Below are 12412 nucleotides of genomic sequence, written 5' to 3'. Positions count from 1 at the left end.
TGTGACTTGGCCTCGTCTGTTTTGCAAACACGTGTTTAAAAATAACTACACCCTGTCACCCCTCTCTGTGTAGGCGAGTGTCTCCCTCAAGCGCCTCAGGATCTTCCTCTCCCACGAGGAACTGGAGCCTGACAGCATCCAGCGCCTGCCCATCAAAGACGGTGTGTCCTGGGGGGGGGCGGGGGGAGGCCGGGGCCAGGGTCTCACCCAGCCCTTCCCAGAGGGCGAACTTGCACTTTTGTTTTCTTGCTTTCTGAGAGGCAGGCCCTAAGTGAGGCCCACCCCGAGGGCCCAGTTCCAGGGGTTCAAGGGCTTGATTCCATCCTGGGCATATCAAGCATGTGGGAGACCGACCAGTCCCTGCCCCCACTAGCTGTGCATCTTCGGGTGGATCTCGGCCCTGCTCTGAACCTTGCTCCCCCTGCCCTGCCTGCCCCCACCCCCAGCAGCAGAAATGAAGGTATCCTTGTTGGCTGGGTGTCATACCGATTTTTATTGGTAGATTTGTTTATTTTGTAGCTCTAACTTATCCTTTCCCAGTCGACCCTGCAGAGCAGGGATCTCCAGGCACTGAATAATAAAACTTAGTAGTGCTAAGAGGAGGGACCACTTGTGCAGAAGTGACACTCCTGCCATGCACGTCCTAGGGACAGCACTGTCCTCAGCCATCTGTTGTTCACCGCAGCTTGAGGGAACTGTGGATGCCTCTGTCTGCAGAGGAAGAAACTCTGCTGAGTAACTTGTGCAGCCACTGGGAGGTGGAGTCAGGATCAGGATCGAAACCCACAGTATCAACCCCTTGTACACCTCTCTGCACTGAGATTTATTGAGCACCTATTGTGTGCCAGTCATTGTTCTAAGGGAGTTTCCATCCTGGCTCAGTGGTTAGTGAACCCGAATAGTATCCTTGAGGATGCAGGTTTGCTCCCTGGCCTCCCTCATTGGGTTAAGGATCCAGCGTTGCCGTGAGCTGGGGTGTAGGTCACGGACTTGGCTTGGATCCCACGTTGCTGTGGCTGTGGTGATTCGACCCCTAGCCTGGGAACCTCCATGTGCAGCCCTAAAAAGCAAAAAAAAAAAAAAAACCCAAAAAACCTCATCGTTCCAAGGACTCTGTTCTGCCTCATTTACTCCTCATCACAGATCTAAGGGGTGATCCCATAATCCATCCTGTTTTACAGATGAGGAAAGTGAGGCACAGAGAGGTTAGGTAACGTGCCTGTGGCTCCAGCTCAGAAGCGGGCAGCCCCAGTAGCTGTGGTCAGAGGAATGACGGTGTGTGTACACGGGTTTTATTTTTATTTTTATTTTTTGTCTTTTTAGGGCTGCATCCGCACCACATGGAGGTTCCCAGGCTAGGGGTCTAATCGGAGCTGTGACCGCTGGGCTGCGCCACAGCCACAGCAACGCCGGATCCGAGCTGCCTCTGTGACCTGCACCACAGCTCACAGCAACGCCAGATCCTTAACCCACTGAGCGAGGCCAGGGCTCGAATCTGCGTCCTCATGGATACTAGTCAGATTCGTTTCCACTGAGCCACGAATCTGAACCTGTACACGGGTTTTATACACTGTGTGAGGCTTTCTGATGTCTTCCGTGGTGTATAAAATGCCCAGCACGGCGCCTGCTGAGGAAAGACCGTGGTGGTCATTTGCTCCCCGGCGTGAGCGTGAGTAAGAGGCGAAGGCACAGGGGACAGGGTTCCTCAGCCCCGCTGATGCCTGGGTCCCGATCACTTTGTGCGGGGGCGACCTGTGCATTATGGGACATTTAGCAGCACCCCTGGCCTCCACCCCCTAGATCCAAGTAGCACCCACCCCAGTTTTGACAACTAAAAATGGCTCCAGACATTGTGTCTGGTTGGGGGGAGGGTGTCCGAGTTACCCCCAATTGAGAACCACAGCTCCCTGGATGCTGGGATCTCCTGCAGACGTCCCTGGGCTGCGTGCAGTCCCCCAGTTTCTGCTGTCCAGAGGGCCGAGTTGTGTCCCCTCCCCCCAGGTTGCAGAATGGTGTCTGCTGCTCCAGGGTCAGATTTCCCTGCAACACACAGGGCTGGAGTTTGGGGCGGCTGAGGGGGGTTCGAGCCCCTGAAGTTGTGCACCGCTCCCTGCCAGAGTCACGTTGGAAAAGCCCTGGCCCTCAGCTCCCTTTCTTGCCCTGATGGCAGTCGCCTAGGCAGTTAGCCTTGGAGATGTTTGACTGCTCTCCGGGCGCCAGGTGGGGTCCCCTTGGCAGCTCCGGGCCAAGTCTTCTGGCCTCTAGCTTGACCGCTTCAAGTGACTTGTCTTCAGTTCTTTAAATAGCACCTTCCGGCTTCCTCCTTATTCTCTCTTTGGGGGGAGGAGGGTGGCAGGGGAGGCGGAGGTTAAATTAGGTTAACTCATAACTTCCTCCCTTCACAGCTTTCTCTGATGGGTGGGGGCCTCTATTTCTTCATCTGACAACTTAAAAACACTCCTTATCTCTAGGTAGTTTTAGGGTAGCTCGCAGTTAAGAGCCAGATGTTTTTGTGAGGGCTGTGGAGTGAGAAGAAAACAAGGGAGAGAAAGTGGATGAAGGCAGAGGTGCCAGAAGCCTTGGGATGGCAGAGCGTCCGTCTGTATAACACAGGCTTTGTCTCAGGCACCCTCCCCTCCCCCGCCAGCAGTCCCGCTTCCTCGTCCATCCCTGTGTTTGCACAGTCCGCTGTGCCTGGTGTCCCAGAAAGACTGACCTGCTGGGATGTGAGCAGGTGACTGGAGGGAGGGGGAGAGCGGGGGTGCAGGGAGGCGAGTCAGAAATCCAGTCTGGGGACAGGGGCCCCTCCGCTTTGAACATAAAGGAGGAGCCCCAGGGTGTCGTGAGGGCCACGGGCCAGCCCAGCCCGTTGGGCAGGTGTCTGCATGAGGGCACTGCTTGTGCCCCGTGGTCTTGGCTTCTGTTGGGCCACCCAGCTGCCTGAACTTCCCAGGATGGCGTGGACAGTGCCCCCCCCCCCCCCGCCTCTCCAGATGGCACAACCTCCTATCTTTCTCTGGAGGTTTCCTTCTGCTTTCTGGGTCTGAGGCTGCCTCCAGGGCTGCCGGTTGAGGTTCTTCTTTAGACACAGTGACTGATGTAACCAGATAATGCCTGGCCTGAGAATCTAGCATCTGGGCTTGAGCTACTTGATTAGGAAAAAAAAAAAAAGAGTAAGAGCCTCCTGCTCATGCTCAGGCCATGGCTTCACTGACGCCTGACGTGTTGTCTCTGGTGCTTTCCAGTGGGGACCACCAACAGCATCACTGTGAAGAACGCCACGTTCTCATGGGCCCGGAGCGACCCTCCCACGCTGCATGGGTAAGCGGGACTTGGAGAGAGCCGCGGGGCTCTGGGCAAACAGGGGTTCACATTCCAGCCGCGCTCTGGCTCTGTGACCGTGAATAGGCCCCTTTGCCTTTCTGAGCCACAGTTTGGCCCCTCTGGAAAATAGGTCTGGTCACACTTGCTTGGGTTTCAAGGAGCAGCAGATGAGAGTATGCCTGGCTCAGAGAGCTCCCTTGAATTGTAAGTGACAGAAACCTTGCCCAGAGAGGCTTGGGCAACCAAGGGAAATTTCTGGTTCACATAACTGAGAAGATCCACTTTCAGGTACAGTGTGCTCCAGGGACTCAGGCAGTGCCATCAGGACCCCCTCCATCTTGTCTTTGTTCCCCTTCCACCTGCACTGCTTCCTTCTCAGGCGTCCTCTCCCCTCATGATCCACTTGGCCCCACTGACTCCAGGCGTACCTTCTACCTTTTCAGGAGACTCTCCTGCCTCTTATTGGCCTATGAGGGGTGTGCTCTTCCCTGAACTAATGGCTGCGCCAGGAGAGACCAAGCCCATTGGCTGGCTGGGATGGATCTGAGGTTGTGATGCCATCATTGGTGGCAAGCAGGCTTGAGTCAGCTGAAAGGAATTCTCATCTGTTCAAATTTGCTGTCAGGATGGGCCGTTCTCCATCCTGTCAAGGTCCCCTTGCTACCTGGCTCACCCTTGCTCACCATTTCCACATCTGGGACCCTGCCCACCCTAGTCCTCTTCTTCCGAATCACAGCATCCAGGGCGTTGACCTGGTTCCCCGGGCAACTTGTCAAGTGCCTCTTTTTTTTTTTTTTTCCCCCTTTTTACAGCTGCACCTGCAGCATATGGAAAGTTCCCAGGCTAGGGGTCACATTGGAGCTGCAGCTGCTGGCCTATGGCACAGCCACAGCAACACCAGATCTGAACCACATCTGCAACCTACACCACAGCTCACAGCAGTGCAGGATCCTTAACCCGCTGAGCAAGGCCAGGGATTGAACCTGCATCCTCATGGATACTAGTCGGGTTCTTTACCACTGAGAACGAACAATGGGAACTCCATGAAGTGCCTCTTATTTCTTTCTGACCAGAGGCCTTGCCCAGCAGCTCTCTTAGGCCTCCTTAAGGACTCTCCCAAACTCAGGGCCAGATGGGACATTTTTAGGAACCAAATTTAGCCCCTATACCCCTAATAATTACCCCCTTACTGGGTAGCCAAATTACTGCTTTATTTTATCTGAAGATCTAAGGAGGGGCAGCGGCTAACTCTCCAGAGAAAAGAATGTGTATGACATCTCCCTTGATGGGATTGCCAGTTCAGGAAGTTCTTCCTTATGTCTAACTCAGCTCCTTCCTGCTTCAGTTTTGGTTTTTCTATCTTGTCCTGCTCCACAACTAATGGTCTCTATCTGTGCCCCCATCCTTCCCTCTGTCCTTCCAGTCTCAAAGGCTTTCTCGTTCCTGTCACCCTCCCTTGCCCCTGGAATTCCCCACCCCCACCCCAATTTCTCCATCCAAACCCTCTCTCTCTTCAGCCTTTAAAATATTCCCGTCTCACCTGGACAATCACAGGAGCTGCCTCACTGGGCTTCCTGTTCTTTTCTGGCCCCATAACCCATCCGCCTCACAGCACAGAACAAAAGAACCATCAGTGTGACCCTGCAGCAGGGTCACAGGCGTCAAACAGTGGCAGCAGAATCCATCCACCTTCCCGCCAGTGTGTTGAAATCATGGCAGCAGCACTTGGAAAGCATAGCTGACATTGGTGAACCCAAGGAGGCCCTGGGTGTGCCCGCCGTTTCCCTGGCAGGTGGCCCCTCAGCTCCAACCGAGCCGTCCCAAGTGGAGGGGTGGGCGTGACGCCGTGTCAGGTGACAGCCAGCCCTGCTGGCAGAGTGTTGAGCTGGTTTTCTTGTCACAGCGCACTATCAGGAGGGATGGGTTTCTGAAACTCAGATTCATGTGCGCCAGCCCCCCGGCGTGGCTTCCAGTTTTCAAGCGTGTCCCTTGAGGCCCTCTGGGGTCTGGCTGCCACCCTTCCACCTCTTCAGGACTGGCCTTCGTCTCCCAGCCTCATCTTGTGTCATAGACGTGCCCTTCTCTGAGCTCCCCTGGGACTTCACACCCGTGGGCCTCTCCTCAGGCTCTTCCCAGGTGTCCAGGTCTGGGGCTCCCTCCGGGCACCTGCATCATGCCCCCTAGGCAGGCAGTCCCCACCGCTCGGCCTGGTCTCTCAGGTCTCTCCCCTGTATCTTTTCGAAGATGCAGGTGCATCTCAGCACCTGTCGCGGCCTCACATGTGGTGGCCTCTGAGCTGGTTCCCTGACCTAACCTAAGCTCATTGAAGACATGGTGGGACAAGTTGCGAGACCTTGAAGGCCCTCCACAGCCCTGCCACTCCGGGTCCATCCTTCTCGTGTGGGCTGGGGACGCCCAGCTGAGCCAGGGTGCATCCTGTCGTTTCAGCATCACCTTCTCCATCCCGGAAGGTTCCCTGGTAGCCGTGGTGGGCCAGGTGGGCTGTGGGAAGTCGTCGCTGCTGTCAGCACTCTTGGCCGAGATGGACAAAGTGGAGGGACACGTGGCAATCAAGGTAGGAGGAAGCCTGAGTGGGGCTGGGGGAGCCGACCCGAGGGGAAGGTCAAGGGCGATGCTGTGTTTTCTTTTATGACAACCTTGTCAGTCAAGTGGGAGCAGTGAGCGTCCTTTCTCCTCTCCTCTGTGCCATCCTAAAAGGCAAGGTTCCAGCGTCATTTATTTCCTGCTATATCCCAGCACCTAGAGTAGTGCCTGGCATGTAGTGGGTGCTTGTTAAGCCTTTAGGAACAATGCCAGTGCTCCCTGATCTGCCTGCTGGCTCTTACTCCTTCCCCATCTCTGCCCTACGGTGTGGTTCATGTGGTCCTCTCATGCATGAGTCTTTCTGGCTTGTTCTATGAATCTCTTAGCCTCTCTCTCTCTTTCTTAATTTTTTACTTTTTGGTTGTATTCATGTGGCATATAGAAGTTCCCAGGCCAGAAATTGAGCCTGCACCATAGCAGTTACCTGAGCCATAGCCGTAATGACAATGGATCCTTAACTGCTAGGTCACCAAGAAACTCCACAATACTTAAAATTTTTGATTTCTGTCATTGGAATATTTTCTTAGAGAATTATTTCTAAGGGAACTGTTTTCTGGTTGTGTGTGTGTGTGTGTGTGTGTGTGTGTCTTTTTTTTTTTTTCCTTTAGGGCCCCACCCCCTGCATATGGAGGTGTCCAGGCTAGAGGTCGAATTGGAGCTGTAGCCACCAGCCTACATCACAGCCCCAGCAAGGCAGGAGTCAAGCTACGTTTGCATCCTACACCACAGTTCACGGCAATGCCAGATCCTTAACCCGCTGAGTGAGGCCAGGGATCGAACGCACATCCTCATGGATGCTAGTCGGGTTTGCTAACTGCTGAGCCATGACGGGAACTCCACAAGGGAACTGTTTAAATTCTGAGTGTTTTCATGGACTTAGAGAACAGACTTGTGGTTGCCGAGGGGGAAGGGGAGGGAGTGGGATGGACTGGGAGTCTGGGGTAAATAGTTGCCAACTATTGCATTTGGACTGGATAAGCAATGAGATCCTACTGTATAGCGCAGGGAACTATATCTAGTCACCTGTGATGGTGCATGATGGAGGATAATGTGAGAAAAAGAATGTGTGTGTGTATATATATACACGTATGTATGACTGGGTCACTTTGCTGTACAGTAGAAAATTGACAGTACCCTGTAAACCAACTATAATGGAAAAAATAAAAATATTTTAAAAGTTTTTTAAAAAGTAATTTTTCATCTGGAATATAAAAAAAAATTCTGAGTGTTTGTTGGTTTCTTAATATGAGGCTAAAAGGAGACTGTGGTTTTTACTGCTTTTAAATTCCGAGGTTGCTTCGGCTTCGTGGATGTGTTCTCCGAGAGAGGGTGTAAGCGACGGCTCTAGTGCGCAGATGGGTCCCATCAACATCAGAAGCCTTGTTTTGCATTTAGCTCATTCTCTGGGAAGGTCTTTCCCTGAAGCTGGGATGTTTCCTTCCAGAATTTTGTTGACACAAGCATTTCCTAGAGCGTGCACACTCGTCTTGCCGGATATTTGGGGAATCAAGAGTCCTGGGCTCAGACAAGCTTGGGAAATCTTGCATACTTTGAGTCTCTCCCTTTTGGAGACTTATAATAAACGCTAATCAAGTACAGGCTCTTGAATTCCTGCCCAGGGTGAAAAACCCTATTTAACTTTGGTTGATCCGGTGCGTCCCAGACGTACTTACCTGCGCCTTGTTGTTGTCTATGCAGCAACTCCTTGCATCCATATTACTGTCTCCTGGGATCTCCTTTTGGGGATGCTGGTTTGTGCCATTGTGTTTCTTTCTGAGCACAATCCTTTCTTTGCCGATCTCGTGCTGCCTTTGAGCCTAGCGTGCCTTAGAGAAAGCGTGCAAAGCGTATTACAACAGCTGTGTCCAAACTAATAACGTTTAGCTGTTGTTTCAAGAAATGACCTGTCATTACTTTCAAGCACGTGTTATAAAGTAAGATTAATGGGCAGTGAGAACTTGGTTAATGGAAGAAAATTCCAAAGCGAGGTAAGATCCACCGTGCCTTCTGCTTCATTGAGCCCAGGTTTCTGCAGTCACTGCCCTATTGACATTTCAGGCCAGAGACTGGGGACTGGGCTTTACGTCATAGGATGTTGAGCAGCATCCCTGACATCTGCCCACCAGTGTCAGTAGCAGCCCCCAGTCGTGACAACAAATAGGGTCTCTAGACATTGTCAGATGTCCCCTGGAGGGCAAAATTGCCCCCAGTTGAGAACCACTGTTTTATTTATTTATTTATTTATTTATTTATTTATTTATTTATTTTGGTCTCTTTGTCTTTTTAGGGCCACACCTGCGGCATATGGAAGTTCCCGGGCTAAAGGTCCAGTTGGAGCTGTAGCCGCCAGCCTGTGCCAGAGCCACAGCAACGCAGGATCTGAGCTGTGTCTGGGACCTACACCACAGCTCACGGCAATGCCGGATCCTTAACCCACTGACCAAGGCCAGAGGTTGAACCCATGTCCTCATGGATGCTAGTCAGATTCGCTAATCACTGAGCCACAAGGGGAACTCTGAGAACCACTGTTTTAAAGTAAAAAGCCCTTAAGTACTGAGATGACAGATCTAAAAAGTGAGGCTACTCTGAGAATGTAGTTTGATGAGATTATAGATTTATTTGTGACTGGTTATTTTGTCCTGGTAGAAGCAGTGTTTGAAATGTGTCTAAAGTGTTAATTTTTTCCCAAATATTTTAGTTAGTAGGGCTTGTGCATGCTATGTCTGAATTATCTGTGGGTTCTCCAGGGAGGCTTTGTGACGTTTTGGCCACTTTAAGTTAGGATATTGGAGTCAGCAGTTTATTTATCTGAGAATGAGGATTAAGAGTTGGGTTACCTGAGAGTTCCCCAATGGTTCAGTGGGTTAAGGAGTTTGGCATTGTCACTGAAGTGGCTTGGGTTACTACTGTGGCACAGATTTGATCCCTAACCTGGGAACTTCCACATGCTATGGGGACAGCCAAAAAAAAAAAAAAAAAAAAAAAGAGTTGGGTGACCTGAGTTCCATTCCCAGCCTTGTTCCCCTAGAATTGCTTTATTTAAGAATCTTTTGTGGCTCCCCTTTGCCCCTTGAGTAAACCCCGTGCTCCTCACTAGGAGTGCCAGCCCAGTGTGAGCCGCTGCCCACCCCCCAGCTCCTTCCTGCCCGTCTCCCCCTTACACTGAGGGCCGGGGTCACAGCAGCCTTCCCGTCCCTTGCACATGCTGAGTTCCTCTCATCTCCAGGCTTTCGCACATGTTGTTCCCTCCCACCGAGATGCTCTTCCCCCTTCTCTTTGTCAGACCAACTTATCCTCACCTGTCTGTCCTTGTTTAAAACTTTTTTTCAGTTACTAAAATATGTGAAACAAATGCCCTCCACTTAGCCTTTATTCTTCTGCCATTCTTGACACCTTACATTATGTGGAGATAAAGACAACGTCTTCAGAAGTGGATGATAGTGACCCAAGCCATAGCAGTGACAGCACTGGATCCTTAAGCTACTGGCCATCAGGGAACTGCATGAGATGGGCAGTTTTTATATAGCGGTCCCCCCTTAAATGGCACGAGGGAAATTTCCTCAAGAACGCCTTCTCTGGTGTCTCAAACTACAATTCTTTTTTAATTAATTTATTTTTTAATTGAAGTATAGTTGATTTCCAATGTCGGTGCTAGTTTCTGGTGTATAGCAAAGTGATTAATTTTATATATATATATATACATATATATATCCTTTCTCAGGTTATTTTCCATTATGGGTTAAGTATCCCTTTTTAAGGGACATTTTGCAAAGGCTCATATATTTTTATCTCTTAGCATTTACCACAACAATAATCAAATACTTTTTTTTTACACTTAATCAGATACTTTTCATTCTTAGAAGCCAAGAGTTTTTTGTTGTTTACTTTTAAATCTATTTAATTTTATTTTTGAAATATAGTTATACAATTTTTATTTTTATTTTTTTGTCTTTTTAAGGCCGCACCCACAGCACATGGAGGTTCCCAGGCTTAGGGGTTGAATCGGAGCTGCAGCTGCCGGTCTACACCACAGCTCACAGCAATGCTGGATTTTTAACCCATTGAACGAGGCCAGGGATCAAATCTGCGTCCTCATGAATGCTAGTCAGGTTTGTTAACCACTGAGCCATGCGGGAACTCCTGAGGTAGAATATTTTAAAGGTTACAGGTGTGCAGTATAGGGGAGCTGGGAGTTTTGTTCACCGCTGTAGGCATTTAGCAAATAGCTACTTAATACCTGACTGTAGTCTCACCGCTTGCACTCCTAGTACTGGGGCCAGTGATTGACCTTGCGTGGGCTCTGATCCTAGCCCTAGTGTCCACAGTCCTTTGGGACTCAGTTTCCCTCTTGTTGAAACTGTAGGTGTGATGAACGTGTTGTGTGAAGTAGGGCCCCCCTGGCGGGTGGGTAGGCCGGTTGCTGTCTTGTTAACCAAGTGTGTCTGTCTTGCTGTCCTCTCCATGGCCACCCAGGGCTCAGTGGCCTACGTCCCCCAGCAGGCCTGGATTCAGAATGTTTCTCTCCGAGAAAACATCCTGTTTGGACGCCAGCTCCAGGAACGGTATTATAAGGCTGTGATAGAAGCCTGTGCCCTCCTCCCAGACCTGGAAATCCTGCCCAGCGGGGACCGGACGGAGATTGGTGAGAAGGTCAGTCTGCTTCAGCACGGCCCCTGCATCAGTCAGCTGTTGCTGCATAACAAGCAACCACAAAATCTGGGTGGCTCCTGATGTTAAACACATGTTGTCCTATTTATGGGCGAGTCAGTTGTGATAGGTATCCTGGGTAGCCTGGCCTCAGTGGGAGGCCTCTGCTCCTCTGCTCCAGATGAGCCCAGCTCTGGGCTGTAAGTTGGCTCAGGTCTTTTCCACCTGGCATCTTGCTAGGGCCTAGGTGAGTGAGTGGGAGTGCCCCAGAAGGAAGTTCTTCTAATGGCAGCAGCAGAAGCCCAAGAGAACAAAAAAAAAAAGTGATGTCCCTTAAAGCACTATCCTTTCCATCCACAAAGCAAATCTCTTGGTTGAGCTGAAAGATAGGAGACCAGGAAGTGCATGATCTCTTTGCAGTCTTGTAACTGCAGAGTCACATGACTAAGGGAACTCTACAGGGAAGAGAGGTGTCAGTCATTTAGATGTCCCCAGTCCCTTTCAGAACAATGGTAGTGATAAAAATAATCATGCAGTAGCAACACTTTTTGAATAATAATCATGTACCAGGCACTGTGCTAAACATTTTATACAGCAAGGCCATGAGAGGGGATTTACTGTTGACCCTATTTAATGGTTGGGGCAAAGGAGGTGCAGAGAGGCCAGATGTCTTGCCTGAAAGCCCTGCCCTCCTCAGGGCCTTTGCATGTTCTTTTCATTCTGCCTGCCTGGCTTGCTTGAGCGCCCCCTGGTGGTTATGTGACATGCGCTCAGCTGAGAAGAGTGTGCGTGTTGCAGGTGCCACCAAAGAGCTTTCCCGTCTTTGTTTTTACTTACAATCCAGTGGCTCTACCAGCTTTCTTAGCTGGTGAATGATTTCTTTTATTTGAGAGAAATCTACAGCTCCTTGGGAAAGAAAACCAAATTACTGGGGCTTTTGGGGTTTTCAAGTAGCAAAGGAGCCTGAGTTAGTATAAGCAGAAGCTAACTCAGTGAGAAATGAGTTGAAGGATGCAAATGCGTTACATGGAATCCGAGGGCTGGAAGGCAGTGGTGCTCAGGGAGGGGCTGGGACAGGCAGCCTGGTTCCTTCTCTGTTTTGTCTCTGCTTTTCTGCACAGCTTTGTCCTTTTTTTCACACGTGTCTTTCTGCCTCTCGGAGACTCCTCACGCTCTGTGTAGGTCCTATTAGCAAATTCTGGGGGGCAAAAATATGAGTAGCTTAGTTTGGGTCTGATGTCTGCCCCAGGCTGGAAAGGGACCCTCAAAATGTACGTGGCTGAGAGGACCCCAGCTCCGGGCGTGGAGAGGGTGGGTGTCTCTTGCAAGAGGACCTGGGCAGTTAACCTAGTGGGTGTCCACTTTGATGCCAGCCAGATGTGGAAGGGATGGTGTGTTATCTATTGCAGGAAGGCTGTGTGGTCCAGGTGACCTGGTTCAGATTAGAAAATGGTGTCCTTCCTGTTGGTGAATGGGGCACAGGCTGGATCTCCACACCCCTAGGGCACAGCCTGCCTCCACGGTGTGGCTTCACCAGTGAGTGATCCAGAGTAAGAGCCAGACTCCAAGATCAGGAGCCTTCCCTGTAGTCAGTACTGTTTGGTGTCACCAGCCTCCCTTTCCCAACTGTGCCGGCTGCCCTGCCCAGCAGCGCACAGAGGCTCAGTCTTTCTCCTTGGCTGTTTTACAGTTGAGGGTGAATCCCTTGCGGGGACTTGAACCCACACTGGCTCAGGCGCGATCTCACGCCTTTGCCACCTGCTTCATCCTCGGGAGGCAGGTGCAGCCCGGCAGGCCCTCTGCCCAGGGTCCGCCGCCTCCTGAGCAGGTGACCCCT

General features: G+C 51.0%; 1 protein-coding gene across 5 annotated transcripts in view; it reads left to right on the top strand.

Moving 5' to 3' along the window:
- The window catches only part of ABCC1 (ATP binding cassette subfamily C member 1), a 155001-nt gene that overhangs the window by 100389 nt on the left and 42200 nt on the right, over nt 1-12412 (top strand). For all 5 annotated transcript variants that reach the window (XR_014840714.1, XR_014840713.1, XM_021086560.2 and 2 more), the window contains exons 14-17: nt 74-161; nt 3246-3321; nt 5773-5899; nt 10402-10578. Coding sequence is in view for 3 of the 5 variants with exons in the window: in XM_021086560.2 (XP_020942219.2) it covers nt 74-161; nt 3246-3321; nt 5773-5899; nt 10402-10578 (468 nt within the window). In the remaining 2 variants the exon portion in view is untranslated. The remainder of the gene's footprint in view (nt 1-73; nt 162-3245; nt 3322-5772; nt 5900-10401; nt 10579-12412) is intronic.

Source organism: Sus scrofa, chromosome 3 (assembly GCF_054392235.1).
Source record: "Sus scrofa isolate SSC_HxYL_T2T_F1_AM1 chromosome 3, Sscrofa_HxYL_maternal_Yorkshire_Landrace_v2.0, whole genome shotgun sequence".
Classification (NCBI taxonomy): Eukaryota; Metazoa; Chordata; class Mammalia; order Artiodactyla; family Suidae; genus Sus; species Sus scrofa.
Note: the sequence above shows the minus strand (reverse complement) of the source record. Positions and strands in the feature narration are given on the sequence as shown.